Source organism: Coregonus lavaretus, assembly GCF_964263955.1.
Source record: "Coregonus lavaretus genome assembly, chromosome: 13".
In the NCBI taxonomy this organism is placed as follows: domain Eukaryota; kingdom Metazoa; phylum Chordata; class Actinopteri; order Salmoniformes; family Salmonidae; genus Coregonus; species Coregonus lavaretus.
The window spans coordinates 23177786-23200154 of NC_140000.1; the positions used below are offsets into that span (position 1 = coordinate 23177786).

The 22369-nt window shown below is 46.3% G+C and overlaps 1 protein-coding gene across 1 annotated transcript in view; it reads right to left on the bottom strand.

Annotated features, from left to right (window-relative positions):
* LOC311140361 (synaptic vesicle glycoprotein 2A-like) overlaps positions 1-20370 on the bottom strand; it is a gene marked incomplete at both ends in the record, with an annotated part of 23400 nt that extends 3030 nt beyond the window's left edge. The window contains 8 exons of the mRNA XM_084175389.1: positions 619-783; positions 1174-1262; positions 2408-2515; positions 2854-2943; positions 3253-3386; positions 3706-3857; positions 4470-4650; positions 19764-20370. Coding sequence (XP_084031515.1) covers positions 619-783; positions 1174-1262; positions 2408-2515; positions 2854-2943; positions 3253-3386; positions 3706-3857; positions 4470-4650; positions 19764-20370 — 1526 coding nt within the window. The remainder of the gene's footprint in view (positions 1-618; positions 784-1173; positions 1263-2407; positions 2516-2853; positions 2944-3252; positions 3387-3705; positions 3858-4469; positions 4651-19763) is intronic.
* Between the last annotated feature and the right edge of the window lie 1999 nt (positions 20371-22369).

The window sequence follows — 22369 nt, forward strand, 5'->3', positions numbered from 1 at the left end:
CCACAAAGAATTCAAAAACAAATCCAATTTTGATAAACTCCCATATCTATTGGGTGAAATACCACAGTGTACCATCACAGCAGCAATATTTGTGACCTGTTGCCACAAGAAAAGGGCAACCAGTGAAGAACAAACACCATTGTAAATACAATAGTTAATTTATTTTCCCTTTTGTACATAATATGACATTTGAAATGTCTTTATTATTTTGGAACTTTGGTAAGTGTAATGTTTACTGTTAATTTTTATTGTTTATTTCACTTTTGTTTATTATCTACTTCACTTGCTTTGGCAATGTTAACATGTGTCCCATGCCAATAAAGTCCTTACATTGAAATTGAATTGAATTTGAGAGAGAGAGAGAGAGGAGAGAGAGAGAGAGAGAGAGAGAGAGAGAGAGAGAGAGGAGAGAGAGAGAGAGAGAGAGAGAGAGAGAGAGAGAGAGAGAGAGAGAGAGAGAGAGAGAGAGAGAGAGAGAGAGAGAGAGAGAGAGAGAGAGAGTTTGTTTTAACATCAGAATGACAGATTGACCCTTGACCTATTTACTTTATGAATGGCTCGGTACTCTGCTGTGTTCCCATGACAATGCTGATGAGGGAAGAGGGAAGGGGGACCTACTTGTTGTTGAAGTACTCTCCATTGCGGTGCACCTGATTCTCCAGGGTGAAGTTGAAGGTGACATGCTCCACCTTCTCCTTGATGAAGACCTTGGTGCGCGAGGAGTACTCCTGCTTCTGGAGATACTTGATCATGTCAGGGAACCACACTGTCAGCCCATAGTAACTGAGGGAGAGAAGGAGATGGATGTTAAGACAGATGGAAGGATCATGATGATATACTAATAATACAAACCACTTAGAAGGTATAGGACACTAACCATATCATCAATATCAGTAATGTAAAACTACATTTTTACTTGAGTCAGACAAAATCAAATAAAAGTTTATTGGTCACGTACACAGATTTGCAGGTGTTATAGCAGATGCAGCGAAAAAGCTTATGTTACTAGCTCCAACAGTGCAGTAGAATGCCTTGCAAATACAATCCAAATACACAAATAATCAAAACATCTAACAAGAAATCAAGTTAGTTCATTATACCAGTAGTTCATTCTATGTGGATCTGACTTTGGCTGAATATTATCTGAAAACAGTTTTGGGAGCTTGACTTTACCTGAAGGACATAGAGAACCACACAGCCATCATCATGAGAGTGGTGCGGCGGTACTCAGGAGAGAAGATGGCCAGGAAGTTGCTCCACACCTGCAGGGAGGTTCACAGACACACACACACACAAACCGACACACACACGCACACGCACACGCAAACGCACACACACACACACACAAACAATATATCTCAAAGGAAGTCTCTCTACAATCCACAACAGCATTAAATAAACATAAAGTTCAATGTTCCACACAAGCCAACAGTAAACACAGCTAGTACTCCTGAGTGGCGCAGTGGTCTAAGGCACTGCATCGCAGTGCTAACTGTGCCACTAGAGATCCTGGTTCGAATCCAGGCTCTGTCGCCGCCGGCCGCGACCGGGAGACTCATGGGCGGCGCACAATTGGCCCAGCGTCGTCCAGGGTAGGGGAGGGAATGGCCGGCAGGGATGTAGCTCAGTTGATAGAGCATGGCGTTTGCAACGCCAGGGTTGTGGGTTCGATTCCCACGGGGGGCCAGTATAAAAAAAAATATGTATTCACTAACTGTAAGTCGCTCTGGATAAGAGTGTCTGCTAAATGACGTAAATGTAAACATAGCTAGGTAATCTCTGCACACAGGCACTTTATAAACAACGTGGGCTCATATACAAACAATCGTTCCAGTCTCTCATTCTGTTGTTAACAGCATATAAACATGAAACTACTCTGTTCTCTTTGACAGTAATAGCATTGGTGATTGTAATTCAGTGAAGTATGAGAGACCATAGGCGGAAGGTTGCTGGTTTGAATACCTGAGCCAACAAGGTGAAAAATCTGTCGATCTGCCCTTGAGCAAGGTACTGTACTTAACCATAATTTGTTCCAGGGGAGCTGTACTACTATGGCTGACCCTGTAAAACAACACATTTCACTGCACCTACCTGGTGTATGTGACAATAAAATATATTTTTTGGGTATACAGTTACAATTTCGTTTGAGCTAGAATATAACACATTTTTGTTAGACCAATGATTAGCATTCAAAACTTAGAAGAAGAAAAAGAAGAAGAAGAAGAAGAAGAAGAAGAAGAAGAAGAAGAAGAAGAAGAATGGATAATCCTCACATTCAATTTAGCCCCAGTTGACCAAAGATCCTTAGGCAAGCAAGTGAAATATTAAAATCGTCTCTGGTTTAGCTGTTCATTACCAGTATGATGGTATGTTACCTGGTTGAAAAGGTTAAGGTAGAGTATGTTACCTGATTGAACAGGTCAGCAAGCTTCATCCTCCATCTCTGGTGCCAGGTGGTGCCCTCTCCCATGTCCACCAGCTCATCCATCTGCTTAACTGTCTTGATGGTGGTCACCTGGGGGCAAAAACACAACTCAGTCACACCAACTTCCTTAACATAATTACTCCCTAAACAAGTTTATCAAAGCTTAATTCAAAGCTTAATTCATCCTCAAATGACTAATAAATTCAAGATAATTAATGCGAATTTAACAAGGATCCTCCTAACTGTAAATGCATGAGAGAGGCTGTGGTTGCACAGAGGCAGTAATTGCAAGATAATTCATGAATATAAAAATGTCCCCTCATGTATTTTCTCAGAATAAAAGACTGCTTCACTGATTGCAGACTAGATGTGTCTGATAGTGGTTGGATAGTGGTTTAGGATGGATGTACTGTGTGTGTGTCACTCACAGAGAAGACCCTCTCTGGGTAGCCCTTCGCCCTCATGTTGGTGTCATGGACCTGCTTCAGAATCATCCAAGCCTCATCGTGTTTTCCATTCTACAACAGACAAGACAGACACATTTGTCTAATGAATAGCTAAATAAATAGGAACTCATTATGGTATATTTATCAGGATAATCAGGATCCCAGCAGGTGTTTAATGAAGGTAGCTACTGTAAGTGTCATGATATTCAAACACAGCAGTAAGTCCCAAGTTAAACCCAAGATGATAAACAATGCCTTGGGTAGCTAAATTACTTTATCTCAGGGGAATCACTGTACTTTTTATAGTTTAATTATTTGGATGAATGAATCCATTTCAACTACTATTTTTGTTATATTTTCATTGGTGGTTGGTGGACTGACCTCCAGGAAGAAGCGTGGGCTCTCGGGCATTGTGGTGAGAGCAGAGATGGCTGCCACAGAGGGGAAGGCACACACCAACACAAATACACGCCAGCTGTGGAACTGGTACGCAGAGCCCATCTGGAAACTCCAGCCTGGAACAGGGACATAAAGAGGTTGAAGAACTATGGTGCAAGGGTCATACCAGAGAGCAGTATACAGGACGATAAGCATATGCATCCATGTTTGATAGGAGCATAACAAAGAATATGATGATTGTTTCTGTGTGTATAAATCGTGTGTATTCAATTGTCTTTAAATGTACAGTATGTGTAATCCTTGCTTGGAAACCAAATTTCACTCTGGTGTGGTAGAAATGAACTGACTTTTTGATCGACCAACAACCCCCCAACCGACTCACTGATATGTTGATTGATTGACTGGTTGGTTGATTGGTTAATTGACATTTCTCACCATAGTGCGGGATGATGGCCCAGGCCATGGCAGAGGCATAAATGCCACCGATCATCCAGAACATGCAGAGCCAGCTGAGGTGCTCTCCTCTCTTCTCCTGGGCCAGGAACTCAGAGTAGTAGGAGAACACGATGGGGATGGAGCCACCGATGCTGCAGAGAGAGAGAGCGAGAGAGAGAGAGAGAGAGAGAGAGACAGAGAGAGAGAGAGGGATAGAGCGATAGAGAGAGGAGAGGGAGCGATAAAGAGAGAGGGTGGGGAGAGAGGGGCCAGGAAGACATTAGAGGGGAGTGAGAGGGGAAGAGACATTGAGAAAGAGTGAGAGAGTGACAGGGATGACAGCACAAATGTGGAAAAAGAAGAGGGGTGAGGGAGAGAATAGGGAAAGTTGATGAACGAAAGAGAAATATGAGAGAGAGAGAGAAAGAGAGAGAGAGAGAGAGAGAGAGAGAGAGAGAGAGAGAGAGAGAGAGAGAGAGAGAGAGAGAGATAGAGAGAGAAATAAAGAGTCAGAGTCTCTTTAGACCATTAAACCATTTCAATAATCTGTGCCAGCACAATAACATTATCCACATCAATAATAGATAGGCTTCATACACATTTCATCCAGTTGATTTAACTAAGCTGGGATCGCTTACAGACTTACTGCTTTGGGAGTCATTGCAGGGCACATTAATTTTGGAAGCATTTACAGTCGGCACTAGTATTTATAGCGGAGTTGTTTTTATAGGAGAAGGGGTGTGTGACAGAGCGTCCTTCCTTACCCCACGCCGGAGAGCAGACGGCATAAAAGGAAAGAGCTGTATCCTTGAACGAAGGAGGAGAAGAAGGCAAAGACGCTGTTGATGGAGAGAGAGATGAGGAGGGTCTGTCGCCGTCCGATCCGGTCGGCCAGGCCGCCCCACACGAAGGCCCCCACCATCATCCCCAAGTAGACAATAAGACCTGAAAGAGGGAGAGAGAGAGAGAAGGGGTGGGGGAGAGGGAAGGAGAACAAAGGAGAGAGAGAGAAAGAGGGTTGAAAAGTTGAGAGAATATAGGGATGGAGGGGAGAGAGAGGGAGGGAAAAGACAAAATGAGTTATTAATACCTATCAGGGTTATTATACACTTAGAAAAAAGGGTTCCAAATGGGTTCTTCCGCTGTCCCCATAGGAGAACCCTTTTTGGTTCCAGGTAGAACCCTTTTGAGTTCCATGTAGAACCCTCTGTGGAACTCAAAAGGGTTCTACCTGGAACCAAAAAGGGTTCTTCAAAGGTTTCTCCTATGGGGACAGCCGAAAGAACCCCTTTAGGTTCTAGATAGCACCATTTTTTCTAAGAGTGAATGGATCATAGAAATAGAATGAATAGAACAAGCGTACCCAAAGGAGAAAAGCAAGAAGTAAAGCAGGAAGTAAAAGCAGGAAGTGTACCCATTAATCTCTGCTGTGATTTGTTGAATCAACTCAACTGACATTACAAAAAATACATTTCATTGCATGAGCCACATCAGTTATGGATCGTGGACTTCAGGAAACAGCAGAGGGAGCACCCCCCTATCCACATTGACGGGACCGCAGTGGAGAAGGTGGAAAGCTTCAAGTTCCTCGGCGTACACATCACTGACAAACTGAAATGGTCCACCCACACAGATAGTGTGGTGAAGAAGGCTGGAGACTGAATAAATGTGGCTTGGCACCTAAAACCCTCACAAACTTTTACAGATGCACAATTGAGAGCATCCTGTCGGGCTGTATCAGGGCTCTCCAGAGGGCGGTGCGGTCTGCCCAACGCATCCCCGGGGGCAAACTACTAGGTCTCCAGGACACCTGCAGCACCCGATGTCACAGGAAGGCCAAAAAGATCATCAAGGACAACAACCACCCGAGCCACTGCCTGTTCACCCCGCTATCATCCAGAAGGCGAGGTCAGTACAGGTGCATCAAAGCTGGGACAGAGAGACAGAAAAACAGCTTCTATCTCAAAGCCATCAGACTGTTAAGTAGCCTTCACTAGCACATTAGAGGCTATACATAGATTAGAAATCGCTGGCCACTTTAATAAATGAAACACTAGTCACTTTCATAATGTTTACATATATTGCATTACTCATCTCATATGTATATACTGTTTTCTATACTATTCTACTGTATCTTAGTCTATGCCGCTCTGACATTGCTTATCCATATATTTACATATTCTTAATTCCATTGCTTTACTTAGATTTTTGTGTATTGGGTATATGTTGTGAAATTGTTAGATATTACTTGTTAGATATATTTATTTGTTTCCTTTTTGTTTGTTTTTTTTCTAATCTTTTTATTCCATAAAAAAATGTTTTCTATTTTTTTTTTTTTGATTTGAGCATTAAAAAGCAAGATTCTTTGCCAAACCATACATTTTTAAACAAAACGTGATGCTACATTCACTAACACTGGTTGTCAAGTGCAATTCCAGGCGTTCTCTGGTCATTAGTTCTATTTGTATTGACTGCCATGGAAAGTGGCGCGACTCATGGGCGGCGCACAATTGGCCCAGCGTCGTCCAGGGTAGGGGAGGGAATGGCCGGCAGGGATGTAGCTCAGTTGATAGCGCATGGCGTTTGCAACGCCAGGGTTGTGGGTTCGATTCCCACGGGTGGCCAGTATAAAAATAAAATAAAAAAAATGTATTCACTAACTGTAAGTCGCTCTGGATAAGAGCGTCTGCTAAATGGCTAAAATTTAAATGTAAAATGTAAGTAAAACTACCCAAGCGCTGGTTGATAGTTCCAGAACTTTGCAGGTTGCTTTGGCAAACAAAAATGGTTGCTATGGAGGTTCTTCCCCTCTTGCTAGCTAGCCAACTACACAGCTAACACAATCACATCGGATTGAAGCTGGAAAGACAGCAAACTAGCTGCATTTCGTTTCGCTTTATCTGTTTTTCTATTGACATTTCTTTGTATATGTCCATCAAAATTATGCAGATCTTTTATTTCGACTGGCTGAGAAAAGCTGCCTGTCTGTCTTGTCCCGACTTCCGCCGAGGCTGCCTCCCCTCCTTGTTCGGGCAGGCTTCGGAGTTCGTCATCACCGGCTTACTAGCCACTGCCACTCCATTTTTCATCATTCCATTTGTCTTGTCTTGTCTTGTCAATCACACACACCTGGTTCTTATCCTCTCATTAGCCCGTGTATAAGTGTTCCCTCTGCCCCCCTTGTCCTTGTGGGTGATTGTTTAATTGTGAGAGTAGTGTAGCTCGGTGGAGCTACTCGTACCTTGTTATTGCCGGGGTAGATATTTCCCCTGTGGCTGTTATTGTTGGAGCTACCGTTACCTTGTATTGCCAGGGTCGATTTTCCCCTGTGCCTGTTTCGTTTGTCGCTATCCAGCGCTATTTGTGTACGACGGAATAAACTCTGCATTCGGTGATTACCCTCCTGCGCCTGACTCCTTCTATCACACTCATCACATCCGACACGTTCATTATTCTGGGACACAGTGGAGATCAACATTGCAACAATGTTGCAAATGCCGGAGATAATGTCTAGATGCTTTTTACATTGGAGATCAAGTTTATAAATTGCATGGCTGGGCAGATGAGACAGTGGATCTGTAAAAGTAGTAGTATGTTGCTAGGTAACAACGTAAACAATTATACTTTTTATGAATGTACCGTCTCTAACAATGGGAATTTCAAACCACCTGTTGTATAATTAAGCAATAAGGCGCGAGGGGGTGTGGTATATGGCCAATATACCACGGCTAAGGGCTGTTCTTATGTATGATGCAACGCGGAGTGCCTGGATACTGCCCTTAGCCGTGGAGGGTGAATGGGCAAGACAAAAGATTGAAGTGCCTTTGAACGGGGTATGGTAGTAGGTAGCAGGTGCACCAGTTTGAGTGTGTCAAGAACTGTAATGCTGCTGGGTTTTTCACGATCAACAGTTTCCAGTGTGTATCAAGAATGGTCCACCACCCAAAGGACATTCAGCCAACTTGACACAACTGTGGGAAGCATTGGAGTCAACATGGGCCAGCTTCCCTGTGGAATGCTTTCGACACCTTGTAGAGTCCATGCCCTTACGAATTGAGGCTGTTCTGAGGGCAAAGGGGGGTGCAACTCAATATTAGGAAGGTATTCCTAATGTTTTGTACACTCAGTGTAGATTGTCCGGACCAATATATACAGTACCAGTCAAAAGTTTGGACACACCTACTCATTCAAGGGTTTTTCTTCATTTTTACTATTTTCTACTTTGTAGAATAATAGTGAAGACATCAAAACTATGACATAACACATATGGAATCTTGTAGTAACCAAAAAAGTGTTAAACAAATCAAAATATATGTGAGATTCTTCAAAGTAGCCACCCTTTGCCTTGACAGCTTTGCACACTCTTGGCATTCTCTCAACCAGCTTCATGAGGTAGTCACCTGGAATGCATTTCAATTAACAGGTGTGCCTTGTTAAAAGTTAATTTGTGGAATTTCTTTCCTTGTCACGACTTCCTCCGAAGCTGCCTCCTGTCCTTGTTCGGGCAGGCTTCGGCATTCGTCGTCACCGGCCTTCTAGCCACTGCCGCTCCTCATCTCATCATTCCATTTGTTTTGTCTTGTTTATTACACACACCTGATTCATATCCCCTCATTAGTACCTGTATAAGTGTGGTGACTCTAGCTCGGTGGAGCTACTTTGTTATTCGTATCGTGTGCCTTGTTTTTCTCCAGTGCGTATTTACCGCACTGGAGTGTTTTACGCATTGCTGCATACCGCTGTGTTCCTGAATCACACACCAGTATCATGGAGTCAGCAGGAGTGGAGAACATGCCTGGAGTTGTGGAGCGGATCCGGGAGCACTCCAACATGATAGCCAGCTTGGGAGAAGTGATGGATCGGGTTCTCCAGGTCGTCCAACGCCCTTCGGGACCAGCAGAGCGACCGGATCCAGCCACCCACACCCCAGCGCCCAGAGGGATTCATCTACCATGGCCGAGGGAGTACAACGGGACAGCGGCCCGTTGCCAGGGATTCCTCCTGCAGCTGGACCTCTATTTTTTGACCATCAGCCCGGCTCCATCGGAGCGGGAGAAGGTGTCCGCCCTCGTCTCCTGCCTCTCGGGGAAAGCCCTGGAGTGGGCCAACGCGGTCTGGAGTGAAGGAGGAGACGCGTTGGACAACTACGGGGCGTTCGCTCACCTCTTCCGGGCAGTCTTCGATCACCCCACCCGAAGGAAGAGAGGCGGGCGAGCGACTGGTCCACCTGAGGCAGGGGACGAGGACAGTGCAGGACTTTGCCCTGGAGTTTAGAACTCTAGCGGCTGGGTCCGGGTGGAACGAGCGGGCCCTCATCGACCACTTACGCTGCTGCCTTCGAGAGAACTTCCGAAGGGAGCTAGCCTGCCGGGATACCATGTTGACTTTCGACCAGCTGGTGGACATAGCCATCCGGTTGGACAACCTGCTAGCTTCAAGAGGATGTCCTGGAAGAGGCCTGCCCGTTTCACCCCCCTTCAACCCGGATTCCGTTCCGATGAAGCTGGGTGGTGCAGCGATCCGGGAGAACAGAGGACGACAGCTCCAGTGTCACTCTTGATGCAGGAGAGGACATTCTGCTGCATGCTGTCGTCAGGGTTCTTCCGGATCTGGAGGCGGCAGGCAGGGCACTCTCGCGTCACCCCAGGTAGCGCAATCCTACACTCGTTCAGAGCCCTCTGCTGCGCACTGCACCATACACGTACACTTCCCTGATTACCCGGTAGTTCCCCAGTGTAAGGCGCTGGTCGATTCAGGCGCAGCTGGGAACTTTATGGACAGAACTTTAGCTAATAGTCTCTGTATTACATTGGTTCCCCTACCCATTCCATTGCCCATCAGCACTTGACAGTCAACCATTAGGTTCAGGTTTTGTTATGGAAGTTACAGCACCAGTCACGATGATCATGCAGGAGACCCATAGGGAGCAAGTCACCTTCTATATTATTGAGTCCCCTGATTTCCCTGTTGTGTTGGGTCTTCCCTGGCTCGCACTACACGACCCCACCTTTTTATGGCCGCAGAGGGTTCTCACGGGGTGGTCGTGAGAGTGTCAGGGTAGGTGTCTAGCTGTTTCCGTTGGTGCAACCATGGTGGAAAGTCCAGACACTACCTCCACCGTGCGCATTCCCCCCGAATACCTCGATTTGGCGCACACGTTCTCCAAAACGCAGGCGACCAAATTACCACCCCATCGGGCGGGGGATTGCGTGATAAACCTTCGGGTAGACGCTGTGCCTCCCAGGAGTCATGTATATCCCCTATCGCAGGCTGAAACGGAGGCTATGGAGACATACATCTCTGAGTCCCTGCGCCAGGGGCTCATACGTCCCTCCAATCCGCCCGCCTCCTCGAGTTTATTTTTCGTGAAGAAGAAAGACGGAGGTCTGTGCCCTTGTATTTGATTACCGGGCACTTAATCTAACCACCATTCGCTATAGCTACCCTCTACCCTTCATCTCCTCTGTTATCGAATCAATGCATGGGGCGCGCTTGTTCAAGAAATTAGATCTCCGGAGTGCGTACAACCTGGTGCGTGTTCGGGAAGGGGACGAGTGGAAGACAGCATTCAGTACAACCACGGGGCATTATGAATACCTGGTGATGCCGTACGGGTTGATGAATGCTCCATCAGTCTTCCAGTTCTTTGTGAACAAGGTGTTTCGGGACATGCTGGGTCGTGGTGTGGTGGTGTACATCGATGACATTCTGGTTTATTCCGCTACGCGCGCCGAGCATGTGTCCCTGGTTCGCAAAGTGCTGGGCCGACTGTTGGAGAATGACCTATATGCCAAGGCAGAAAAGTGTCTGTTCTTCCAACAGTCCATCTCCTTCCTCGGATACCACATCACCACCTCACCTGGTGCGGAATTGGCCGACCCCAACCACGGTGAAGGAGGTGCAGCGCTTCATTGGCTTTGCCAATTACTATCGGAGGTTTATCCGGGGCTTTGGCAAGGTCGCAGCTCCCATCCCCTCTTTGCTGAAGGGTGGGCCGTCCCGGCTCTGCTGGTCTGCTGAGGCAGACAGGGCTTTCAGTAACCTGAAGGTTCTGTTCACCTCAGCCCCGGTACTGGCCCATCCCGATCCATCATTGTCCTTTGCAGTGGAGGTGGATGCTTCTGAGGTAGGGGTAGGCACTGTCCTATCCCAACGCTTGGGCACGCCACCCAAGCTCCGCCCCTGTGCCTTCTTCTCGAAGAAGCTCAGCCCGGTGGAGCAGAACTACGACGTTGGTGATCGGGAGTTGTTGGCTGTGGTCAGAGCCCTGACCGCGTGGAGGCATTGGCTCGAGGGGGCAAAACACCCTTTCCTCGTCTGGACTGACCACCGTAACCTGGAGTACATGGAGGAGACGTGGAATGCTGTCCACGTCCACCTCTAGCGCGCCGTGCGTTGCCAGAAAGCCAACGCTGACCGCCACCGTAGTGAGGCCCCGGTCTTTGTACCAGGTGATCGGGTCTGGCTCTCAACCCGGAATCTGCCCGTCCGCCTGCCCTGCCGGAAGCTGAGCCCGCGGTTTGTGGAGCCGTTCAAAGTCCTGAGGAGAATAAATAAGGTTACTTATAGATTACTACTCCCTCCTGATTACCGTATGAACCCCTCGTTTCCTGTGTCTCTCCTCAGGCCGGTGGTGGCTGGTCCGCTCCAGGAGTCTGAGGTGCGGGAGGTCCCTCCGCCCCCTCTGGACATCGAGGGGGCCCCGGCATACTCCGTCCGTTCCATCCTGGATTCGAGGCGTCGGGTGGGGGCCCTCAGTACCTCGTGGAGTCGGAGGAATACGGTCCGGAGGAGCGGTGCTGGGTCCCGGTGAGGGACATCCTCGGTCCCTCCCTGTTGCGGGATTTCCACCGTTGCCACCCGGCTCGCCCTGCTCCGCGTCCTCCTGGCCATCCCCGAGGCCAGTGTCGGCGCGCTGCTGGAGCTGCGCGTCAAAGGGGGGGGTACTGTCACAACTTCCTCCGAATCTGCCTCCTCTCCTTGTTCGGGCAGGCTTCGGCGTTCGTCGTCAACGGCATTCTAGCCAATGCCGCTCCTCATCTCATCATTCCATTTGTTTTGTCTTGTTTATTACACACACCTGGTTCATATCCCCTCATTAGTCCCTGTATAAGTGTTCCCTCTGCCCCCCTGTCTTTGTGTGTGATTAGTTATTGTGGAGGTGACTCTAGCTTGGTGGAGCAACTTTGTATTTTGTATCGCCAGGATATTCACCCGTGTGCCTTGTTTTTCTCCAGTGCGCCGTATTTACCGCACTGGAGTGTTTTACGCATTGCTGCGTACCGCTGTGTTCCTGAATAAACAATATATTCTGTGATTTACCCTCCTGCGCCTGACTCCGTCCAAAATCACCCTCTACATTCCTTCTTAACGCATTTGAGCCAACACAATCAGTTGTGTTGTGACAAGGTAGGGATGGTATACAGAAGATAGCCCTATTTGGTAAAAGACCAAGTCCATAGTATGGCAAGAACAGCTGAAATAAGCAAAGAGAAACGACAGTCTATCATCACTTTAAGAAATGAAGGTCAGTCAATCCAGAACATTTCAAGAACTTTGAAAGTTTCTTCAAGTACAGTTGCAAAAACCATCAAGCGCTATGATGGAACTGGCTCTCATGAGGACCACCCCAGGAAAGGAAGACCCAGAGTTACCTCTGCTGCAGAAGATAAGTTCATTAGAGATAACTGCACCTCAGATTGCAGCCCAAATAAATGCTTCACAGAGTTCAAGCAACAGACACATTTCAACATTAACTGTTCAGAGGAGACTGCATGAATCAGGCATTCATGGTTGAATTGCTACAAAGAAACCACTACTAAAGGACCCCAATAATAAGAAGAGACTTGCTTGGGCCAAGAAACATGAGCAATGCACATTAGACTGGTGGAAATCTGTCCTTTGGTCTGATAAGTCCAAATTTGAGATTTTTGGTTCCAACCGCTGTGTCTTTGTGAGACGCAGAGTAGGTGAACGGATGATCTCCGCATGTGTGGTTCCCACCGTGAAGCATGGAGGAGGAGGTGTGATGGTGCTTTGCTGGTGACACTGTCGTGATTGATTTAGAATGCAAGGCACACTAAACCAGCATTCTGCAGCGATACGCCATCCCATCTGGTTTGCGCTTAGTGGGACGATCATTTGTTTTTCAACAGGACAATGACCTATCACACCTCCAGGCTGTGTAAGGGCTATTTGACCAAGAAGGAGAGTGATGGAGTGCTGCATCAGATGACCTGGCCTCCACAATCACCTGACCTCAACTCAATTGAGATGGTTTGGGAAGAGTTGGACCGCAGATTGAATTAAAAGCAGCCAACAAGTGCTCAGCATATTTACATTTTTTTACATTTTTACGTCATTTAGCAGACGCTCTTATCCAGAGCGACTTACATTATATATTTTTTCATACCCCCTGTGGGAATCGAACCCACAACCCTGGCGTTGCAAACGCCATGCTCTATCAACTGAGCTACATCCCTGCCGGCCATTCCCTCCCCTACCCTGGACGACGCTGGGCCAATTGCGCGCCGCCCCATGGGTCTCCCGGTCACGGCCGGCTACGACAGAGCCTGGATTCGAACCAGGATCTCTAGTGGCACATATGTGGGAACTCCTTCAAGACTGTTGGAAAAGCATTCCTCATGAAGCTGGTTGAGAGAATGCCAAGAGTGTGCAAAGCTGTCATCAAGGCAAGGGGTGGCTACTTAGAAGAATCTCAAATATAAAACATATTTTGATTTGTTTAGCACTTTTTTGGTTACTACATGATACCATATGTGTTATTTCATAGGTTTGATGTGGTCACTATTATTCTACAAAGTAGAAAATAGTAAAAATAAAGAAAAACCTTTGAATTAGTAGGTGTGTCCAAACTTTTGACTGGTACTGTATATGAAAACAATATCTAAAGACATCCACACACACTCTCTTTTACACACACACACACAAACACACACACAGAAACACACACACACACCCCTAGATTATATGCAGTATAAGCAAATCCAATGCAAGTCAAAGGAGACTGGACAGTGAGTCAATTTACAGTATTTTTCCTCTTTCTCAGATTTTGGTATATAGATTGTCTAGACCAATATATAAATATACAAATAATATGTAAATAAATCCACACTCTCTCTCACACACATCTAGAGTATATGCACTATAAACAATTTCACTGGAGTCATTTTAACAGCTTTTGTTCTCTTTCTCAGATCTTAGGCATGTTCAAATCTTAATAATAGTCTGGACCAATATATATAAAAACAATATTTAAAGAAATCCACACACTCCTACAGTTTACTATACAGCATAAGAAAATCTGATGTAAGTCGATGGTGAGGGAGGCCTCGTAAAGGAATCTCCCTGTTTAAAAATGTTAGTCATTTAGCAGACGCTCTTATCCAGAGCGACTTACAGGAGCAATTAGGGTTAAGTGCCTTGCTCAAGGGCACCTGGACCGATTTTTCACCTAGTCGTCTAGGGGATTCGTACCAGCGACCTTTTCGGTTACTGGCCCAACACTCTTACTGTATGTCTGTAGTAATGTGTATACCACAGACATACAGTCTCAAGTTCTTATTATGCCTCAGTGGTGTAAACCCACCGACACGATGACTCACACACACAGACACACCAGCCTGTTGGCGAGACCAAAGCAGCTAGGCTCACACACACTCTCACACACAAACACACACACACACACACACACACACACACACACACACACACACACACACTATATCCATCTATCTCTCTCTCTCTCTTTCTCTCTCAACCCCATTGACTTCCTGTCAGTAGCGTTGGCACTTGCTAAGCACCCAATGACACGAGATAGTGGGTGTGATTGCTCTGACTAAAATAGGAGTGCGTTCTGTTCTCTCTGGCTGTCTGGCGTGGGGATGTCTGTGTTTGAATATTTCCTCTCTCTGTGTGGTGCGGAGAGCTTTTTGGCTACTTGTTACTGAAGCTGATTGGTTCTAATGTAATTAACTTGGATGAAGAGAATAAAAAGCGATTGATTATGTTTCAACGGTTATTGGACTTACCATGTCATTGAGAAATGATTTCTGTAGTCATAATGAATTTAAGGTATATAGCAAGTCTCAAAGCGCTGTAGCTGTACAATGCATGAGGATGATGGATGGCAGCCATTTTGCGCTAGAATGCTCAGTTGCTCACCACACAATGGCTATCACAATGAATGCACCAAATCACAATAGAACAGTAACACAGCCCTAATGTTGCTGAGTGGCACAGCCAGTGTTGGCCAGGCATATAATAACACACTATGGGCCCATTCACACAGATAAGGCAACACGCCCATAATGGTTTCAAGGGATCTGTAATATCAGCTGTGCTAATCCATCACTAAGACTAGGAAGCTAATTAGTGTTGGAGCTCAGGTGAATGGTCAGTGTTGGCTAACGTTGAAATAGTGCTTTCATGGTACCAAGGCTAACAGTACAGTAGCACTGTGTTGTTGGTGAGAGAGATCTGTGTGAGGTTGGGTGTCCCACCACCTTCCCCTTCAGCTGAGCAGACCACAGAGGTCAGAGAAGTGTGTGTGTGTGTGTGTGCGTGTGTGTGTGTGTGTGTGTGTGTGTGTGAGCAATTATTGCAGTACCGAAATTACACTGAAGGTGATTTTCTGTGTGTGTGTGTGTGTTTGCATGTGTGTGTGTGTGTGTGTGTGTGTGTGTACGCATGTGTGTCTTGTGCAATGCCTAGATGGGTCTGAAGGTGACTTTCTTCCTCTTGCTAGGAGTGTGTACGAGACCTCTCTATCTCTGTGTGTGCAGCGACGGTGTATAGAGGCAGCTGTCAACGCCGTCGTGTCTCCCCCGCCTTAACAATAGGCCTGAGCGGCAGGAGGGAGCTGGTGATGATGACTGAGCTCGAAAACCATCACCGCAATGCAGTAGCAGTGGCAGCCAGTGGCCTGGGTGGCAGTGCCTCTCTCCCTCTCTTCCCTGGCCTATAGGACTCACTCTGCTGGGGGAGCTGTCCGTGGTGCTGATCCTCAATCTCCCCTTTAGCACTCACTGTATCGCTCTCTGTGCTTCCCAAATGGCGCAGCTCAATCTCTATATCTGTATTTCTGTCATCAAGTTAGCCACCATGGCTATCGCAGCCACAGTCTGCAGCACATCCCAGGGACTGGCCGAGAATGCAATAGCCCAGCCACAGAGGAAATCAAATAGGGTGTGATAAATGCTTTATCTTTTAATGTTGTGAGAGATTGTTCCTGATGAACTGAGTCAGTCTGACACGGCCTGAAAAATACATCTACAGGCCTTTTATTACTAATACAGCGGGAGAATATAACATACACCAACATAAGGTCTGAAATAGAAGATCTGACTAAATTTGTAAATAATGGTTGCCGATGGCAACTGTATAAAATATCCACACTCACAAAAAATAAGCTATAGTTCAGGAGGTATTCACAGATGGCTTGTGAATTCTGGCATGATACCCCTTCCATATTTCATATTAGGCATTTTACAAAAATGGGCATATTGGCTACGGATCCCATGATGAAAGATACAGTAGCCTACTGTAGCACTCATAAACATTGATAATGTTTATTTTTCATTCATGCATAATTGAGTGAATTTATTACAGTATTAATTCTGTAGTGCCAGCTTGCATCCAATGTTTGTCTGTTTACATTCTGCCAACACTGAGTGCTGTTGCTAACCAAAGTTGAATCCCAAGAGGCCTATGGCAACAGTAGGGGAGACTCCCATGGGAGGCAGTTAGAGAGAGAGCGCGCGAGAGAGAGAGAGAGAGAGAGAGAGAGAGAGAGAGAGAGAGAGAGAGAGATAGAGAGAGAGCGTGAGAGAGAGGTAGGAGGAGCCTTCCAGACAGCTGAGCTCCACATGATTCCAAAGAGAAAAGAGGATGTGGGGGAGGTGAGAGGAGGAGAAGAGCGAGAGAGTGATGAGAGGAGGAGGAGGAGGGAGGCCACAGTCTGTGAGCTGCAGCGTGGTGACAGAGCTCACTGAGGCTCCAGGGCTATGGAGGAGTGTGTTTGTATGTGTGTATGTGTGTGTGTGTGTGTGTGTGTTTGTGAGGGAGGGAGGGGGGTTAGGGGGTGCTATTAATAGCCATTTTCCCCTTTCTGTAAGAGCGCACAGGGCTTTTTTTGAGTGAGCCAGGGGCAGATGATCCTTCATAGAGTAGACAGCATTGTGGCGAGTTGATTTAGTTAATCATCACCATTACAGTCAAAATGCTACTGCTCTCCCATCACAAATTCTGTCCCCTCATGTAAAAAAGCAGTAAATCTATAATGGTGTTACTGTTTCTTTGCCAAAGCTAAAAAGCTTCCTACTTTGCTGTACATTATTTAAATGCTGATGTTGCCCCTTTGCTAAAAACACTGAACATTCTGTTCCCTCACAAAATATCAATAAATGCAAAGATCGTTTTCTAATCCATCATGCATCGCTAAATGCTAGCATGACTCTACCCTTGCTAAAAAGCCCTACATCCTTCATTGCTAAAATGCTAACACACTGCCTTCACAGACCCTTAAATGCTAACCATGTTCCTTCTTGCTTTGCTGAGTAAAACAGACACAGCTCTGCTCTGCTGTCACGGTCCAGACCTTTTTTAAATCATCCCTCTCTCCCTCCTTTCATCTCTCCCACCCTTCCGTTGATATGCTAAGCAGTTTATCTAAAGGCCAAGGAGACACCGGGAGAGAAAGGTTCTCTTTACCCTCAGGGCTACCAGCTGAACTATCTGAAAACAAGAGACAAGCACACAATGAAAAGACCAAAGGGGGAAATGTGCATTTTCCCAAGGTTATGGCTAAATTGACATCCACCTTGAAAACATGACCACGGCAGAGAGAAAAGGCACCATGACTCGCGGTTTTAATACAACCACACTGTCTAACCATTGAACAAGACACAATGGTATCATTTTAGAAAATGGAGTCTTGATATTGCTTGTCAGTAGAAATTAAGTGTGTGTGGTGCATGGGGTATCTGCTCAACTGTGTTAAATCTGTCTGACAGACAGACACACACACACACACACACAGTCTTGTACAGCTAACCTTGTGGGGGCACACAATTCAGTCTCATTCAAAATCCTATTTTCCCTAACTCCTAACCCTAAACCTAACCCTAACTCTAACCCATACTCTTACCCTTACCCTAACCCCATAGAAATAGCATTTGACCTCGTGGGACTAACAAAATGTCCCCAGTTGGTCCATTTTTTGTTTGTTTACTATTCTTGTGGGGACTTCTGTTCCCCACAAGAATAGTTAAACACGTCCACACACACACACACACACACACACACACACACACACACTGTGTGGTTCCGCCAGAGTGCGTCAGGTTAAAGAGACTGGCTCCCTGACAACACTAACAGCAGTCTATTCTGTCTACTAATACAATGGCAGGCAGGGAGGAGGGAACAGGAAAGACACTAGGACCCATGGGCGGCACAGCGGCATACATGAGAGAAGCACTCCAGCATGAGTCAGGCATGTCGTGTAACAGGGGAGATACCAAGGGCCTTGTCTCCATACTGGCTCCCCCAACACAGCACGTACAGAGACCCAGTGAGGGACAGAGAGAGAGAGAGAGAGAGAGAGAGAGAGAGAGAGAGAGAGAGATATACATATATACATATGCAAGCCAGTCATCAGCCAGAGACCACATACATACAGTTCACACATACAGTACACACAGACACAAACACACACACACGCATACATGCCTCCCAGAGCACATGTCGGGGAGTGTCACTGCTGGGAGTCCATACCTACACATCCATTACATTCGAAAGCGTACACACATACCATATGTAGACTAGAAAACAACCCACACATGCATGAATGGATGCCACGTGTCATCTCAATGTCAGTGTTATGTGGAGTATATAAATTATAATCAGACACTTGTGCATGAATGAATCTAAATATGAGTGAAAACTGCCATTGACAAAATAATCAATATGGATCAGTATGACTTTTGGCAGAACAACAAGAGAGGAGAATGTAATGGTGATGGAGAGAGGTTGTTTGAATCCATTCTCAATCCTGCTATGCTATCAAAACATGATACCCCTTTTAACACGCCATTCAATACACTGACCTCACTCCCCACATCAAACAAAAAGCAACAAGACAAACAAAATGAATCGATAAAAAACATGCACAACACAGCATCATGCCAATACAATGGAGAATGACTTGAATGTGTTAGGACCATAGCCCTCGTTCATTGTGTCCTTGCTGAATGGCCAAAGACAGATGGCGTGTTAGGCATGGAATCTGACTGGACATTGGCCCCCAGGAAAGGAAATGGTCACATGAGTAACTTCGCACTGCACACACCATTCTCTTAATGGGCCTATGCTATGGTCTCCAGTGTACAGTATATTCTGCTATAAAACAACTGAACCAAAGCATGTATAGGATTTGGCTTGGATTTCAGAGATGGGTTGAGAATTCAATGGAGCGTTCAGTAGTTACGTGGGCAGTGAATCCTAAAGGCCTTTAGCTACTGTAACTCCATATAAAGTGTGTTAAAATAATAAGAGTATGGGGGAAATGAGGCATGGGGAAAATTTAATTTTAAAGGGATACTTCGGGATGTTGGCAATGAGGCCATTTATCTACTTCCCCAGAGTCAGATGAACTTGTGGATACCATTTTTATGTCTCTGTGTCCAGTATGAAGGAAGTTAGAGGTAGTTTCTCGAGCCATTGCTAACTAGCGTTAGCGCAATGACTGGAAGTCTATGGGTATCTACTAGCATGCATGCCTCATTGCCAAAATCCCAAAGTATCCCTTGAATAGGCTACCTCTTTGAACTCAAGCTTGGTTTTGTAGGGAATAAAGAGATACAGACAGACAGAGAAATACTAAAACTGATACAGAGAGATACAGGGAAAAAAGATAAAAGAGATTGAGAGGGCTAAAGAGCGAATAAACAGGGAGGGAAAGAGGAATAAGGGAACAGGAATAGAGAGAGAGTAATACAATAGAATAATAGATAGCAGGCAGGCCATTAGAACCATCTTACCCAACATGCCCTTGCTTTCCTCTGACAGACACATGTCCTTCTCTGCACTGGGCAGCACAAAGCCCACCACAAAGATCTCCACACCGTCCGCCATCAGCGCCAGCCCCAGCACAAAGTACAGCGTCCACTGGAACTTCCCATGGCCACACTCCTGCAGGATGGTCTCGTACTGCTGGGCCAGCTCCTCCTGATCCTTCCTCCTCTCCGCCTCGAACTGGGCCAGGTCCCTGATCTGACCTTGGGGGGCCATCCCGTCCACCGGACCCGTTTTGCCGGACTCTGCCCGGGGGATCCCCTGGTACTCGCCCTCGTAGATCTCATCGTCTTCGTCGTGACCTTCCGTGGAGTCGCTGTGGCCGCCCTCGTCGTCGTTGGCGCGACTGTCGTTGCGGTAGTAGCCGTCGCCATCTTGGCTCTGCTGCACGGGGTAATCGTCATCGTCGTCCTCTTCCTCGAAGCGCTTGTACGAGCGCTTGGTGTACTCATCGGCCATTTTGTCCACGCTGCGGCCCACCTTCTTGCCCGCCTGCTTCTTCACTACCTTGGCGATGTCTTTGGCGCCGCGGATGAAGTCCTGCCGTCCGTCTCGTCCGTAGCCGTCGTCCATCTTGGCTCTGGAGGTGAGGTTGGTTGCTGCTAGGAGTGGGAGATATCAGGAGTGGCCCAAGAGCATGGGTGTGCACTGGGGATCTCTATGTTTCTGGAATACAGCTCCTTTATCAGCTACAGCCAGAATATTTTCGTCCAAATAGAGACCTGGAATGAAAGAGAGGATTGTGTTAGAATGACCTCCAACAGTGCAAAGGAACTACGCAGCATCAACTGTCCATCACAGTTCTCACTCATTCTCAATCCATCAACATTCAATCAAGAAATACAAACAGTGGTGTTTCCATACTGTTTCAATTTTCATAAGAGTATACGCCTGCATCTGTACATCACAGGTGGCCGAGGGCGCCTTAATTGGGGAGGACGGGCTCATAATAATGGCTGGAACAGAATAAATGGAATGGTATCGAACACATCAAAAACGTGTTTGATAACATTCCATTCACTCCATTCCAGCCATTATTATGAGTCGTCCTTTTCTTAGCAGCCTCATGTGCTGTACATGCCACAGAAAGCCAAACTCAAGTGAAGTCAGTAACCGCATGGAGGTTCTCAATACCTGTATTCATGATTCCCAACAAATGGCCTTATTCCTATGGCTGAGCCCAGTCAGCCCACCTTATCTGACCCAATGTAATGTCCTTAATAAGTGGACATGACAGCTCGAAGTAGAAAACGACAGAAGAGCTCTTGTTCTAACTCAGTGACCTGCATTGATTGAGCACCAGTTATCTCATAGCTCTCTCCAAGCCCATCCACAGGTCACAGCATGGCATTTCCAATGGCTCTCGGCATGAATTAAACCTTCAAGGGAACATACTGACGGCCCAGTTAGGAGCACTGCAATTACATTTGTTCCCAGGAAGTATATAAAGAGACATTATTATTTCCTGTCTGACAATCTGGAGAATGGAGTGATATAGGCATACATGATATAGGCCTACATCTAGTGTGTGTCTAGTGAGCGTCTAGTGAGTGTCTAGCGAGCGTCTAGTGAGTGTCTAGCGAGCGTCTAGTGAGCGTCTAGTGAGCGTCTAGTGTGTGTCTAGTGTGTGTCTAGTGTGTGTCTAGTGAGTGTCTAGTGTGTGTCTAGTGAGTGTCTAGTAAGTTTCTGGTGAGTGTCTAGTGAGTGTCTAGTGTGTATCTAGTGTGTGTCTAGTGAGTGTCTAGTGTGTGTCTAGTGAGTGTCTAGAGTGTATCTAGTGAGTGTCTAGTGAGTGTCTAGTGAGTGTCTAGTGTGTGTCTAGTGAGTGTCTAGTGTGTGTCTAATGTGTGTCTAGTTAGTGTCTAGTGTGTGTCTAGTGAGTGTCTAGTGTGTGTCTAATGAGTGTCTAGTGAGTGTGTAGTGAGTGTCTAGTGTGTTTCTAGTGAGTGTCTAGTGAGTGTCTAGTTAGTGTCTAGTGTGTGTCTAGTGAGTGTCTAGTGTGTGTCTAGTGTTTGTCTAGTGTGTGTCTAGTGAGTGTCTAGTGAGTGTCCAGTGAGTGTCCAGTGAGTGTACAGTGAGTGTCTTGTGAGTGTCTAGTGAGTGTCTAGTGTGTGTCTAGTGAGTATCTAGTGTGTGTCTAGTGAGTGTCTAGTGTGTGTCTAGTGAGTGTCTAGCGTGTGTCTAGCGAGTGTTAGTGGGTGTCTAGCGAGTGTCTAGTATGTGTCTAGTGAGTGTCTAGTGAGTGTCTAGTGTGTGTCTAGAGAGTGTCTAGTGAGTGTCTAGTGAGTGTCTAGTGAGTGTCTAGTGAGTGTCTAGTGTGTGTCTAGTGAGTGTCTAGTGTGTGTCTAGTGAGTGTCTAGTGAGTGTCTAGTGTGTGTCTAGTGAGTGTCTAGTAAGTTTCTGGTGAGTGTCTAGTGAGTGTCTAGTGTGTATCTAGTGTGTGTCTAGTGAGTGTCTAGTGTGTGTCTAGTGAGTGTCTAGAGTGTATCTAGTGAGTGTCTAGTGAGTGTCTAGTGAGTGTCTAGTGTGTGTCTAGTGAGTGTCTAGTGTGTGTCTAATGTGTGTCTAGTTA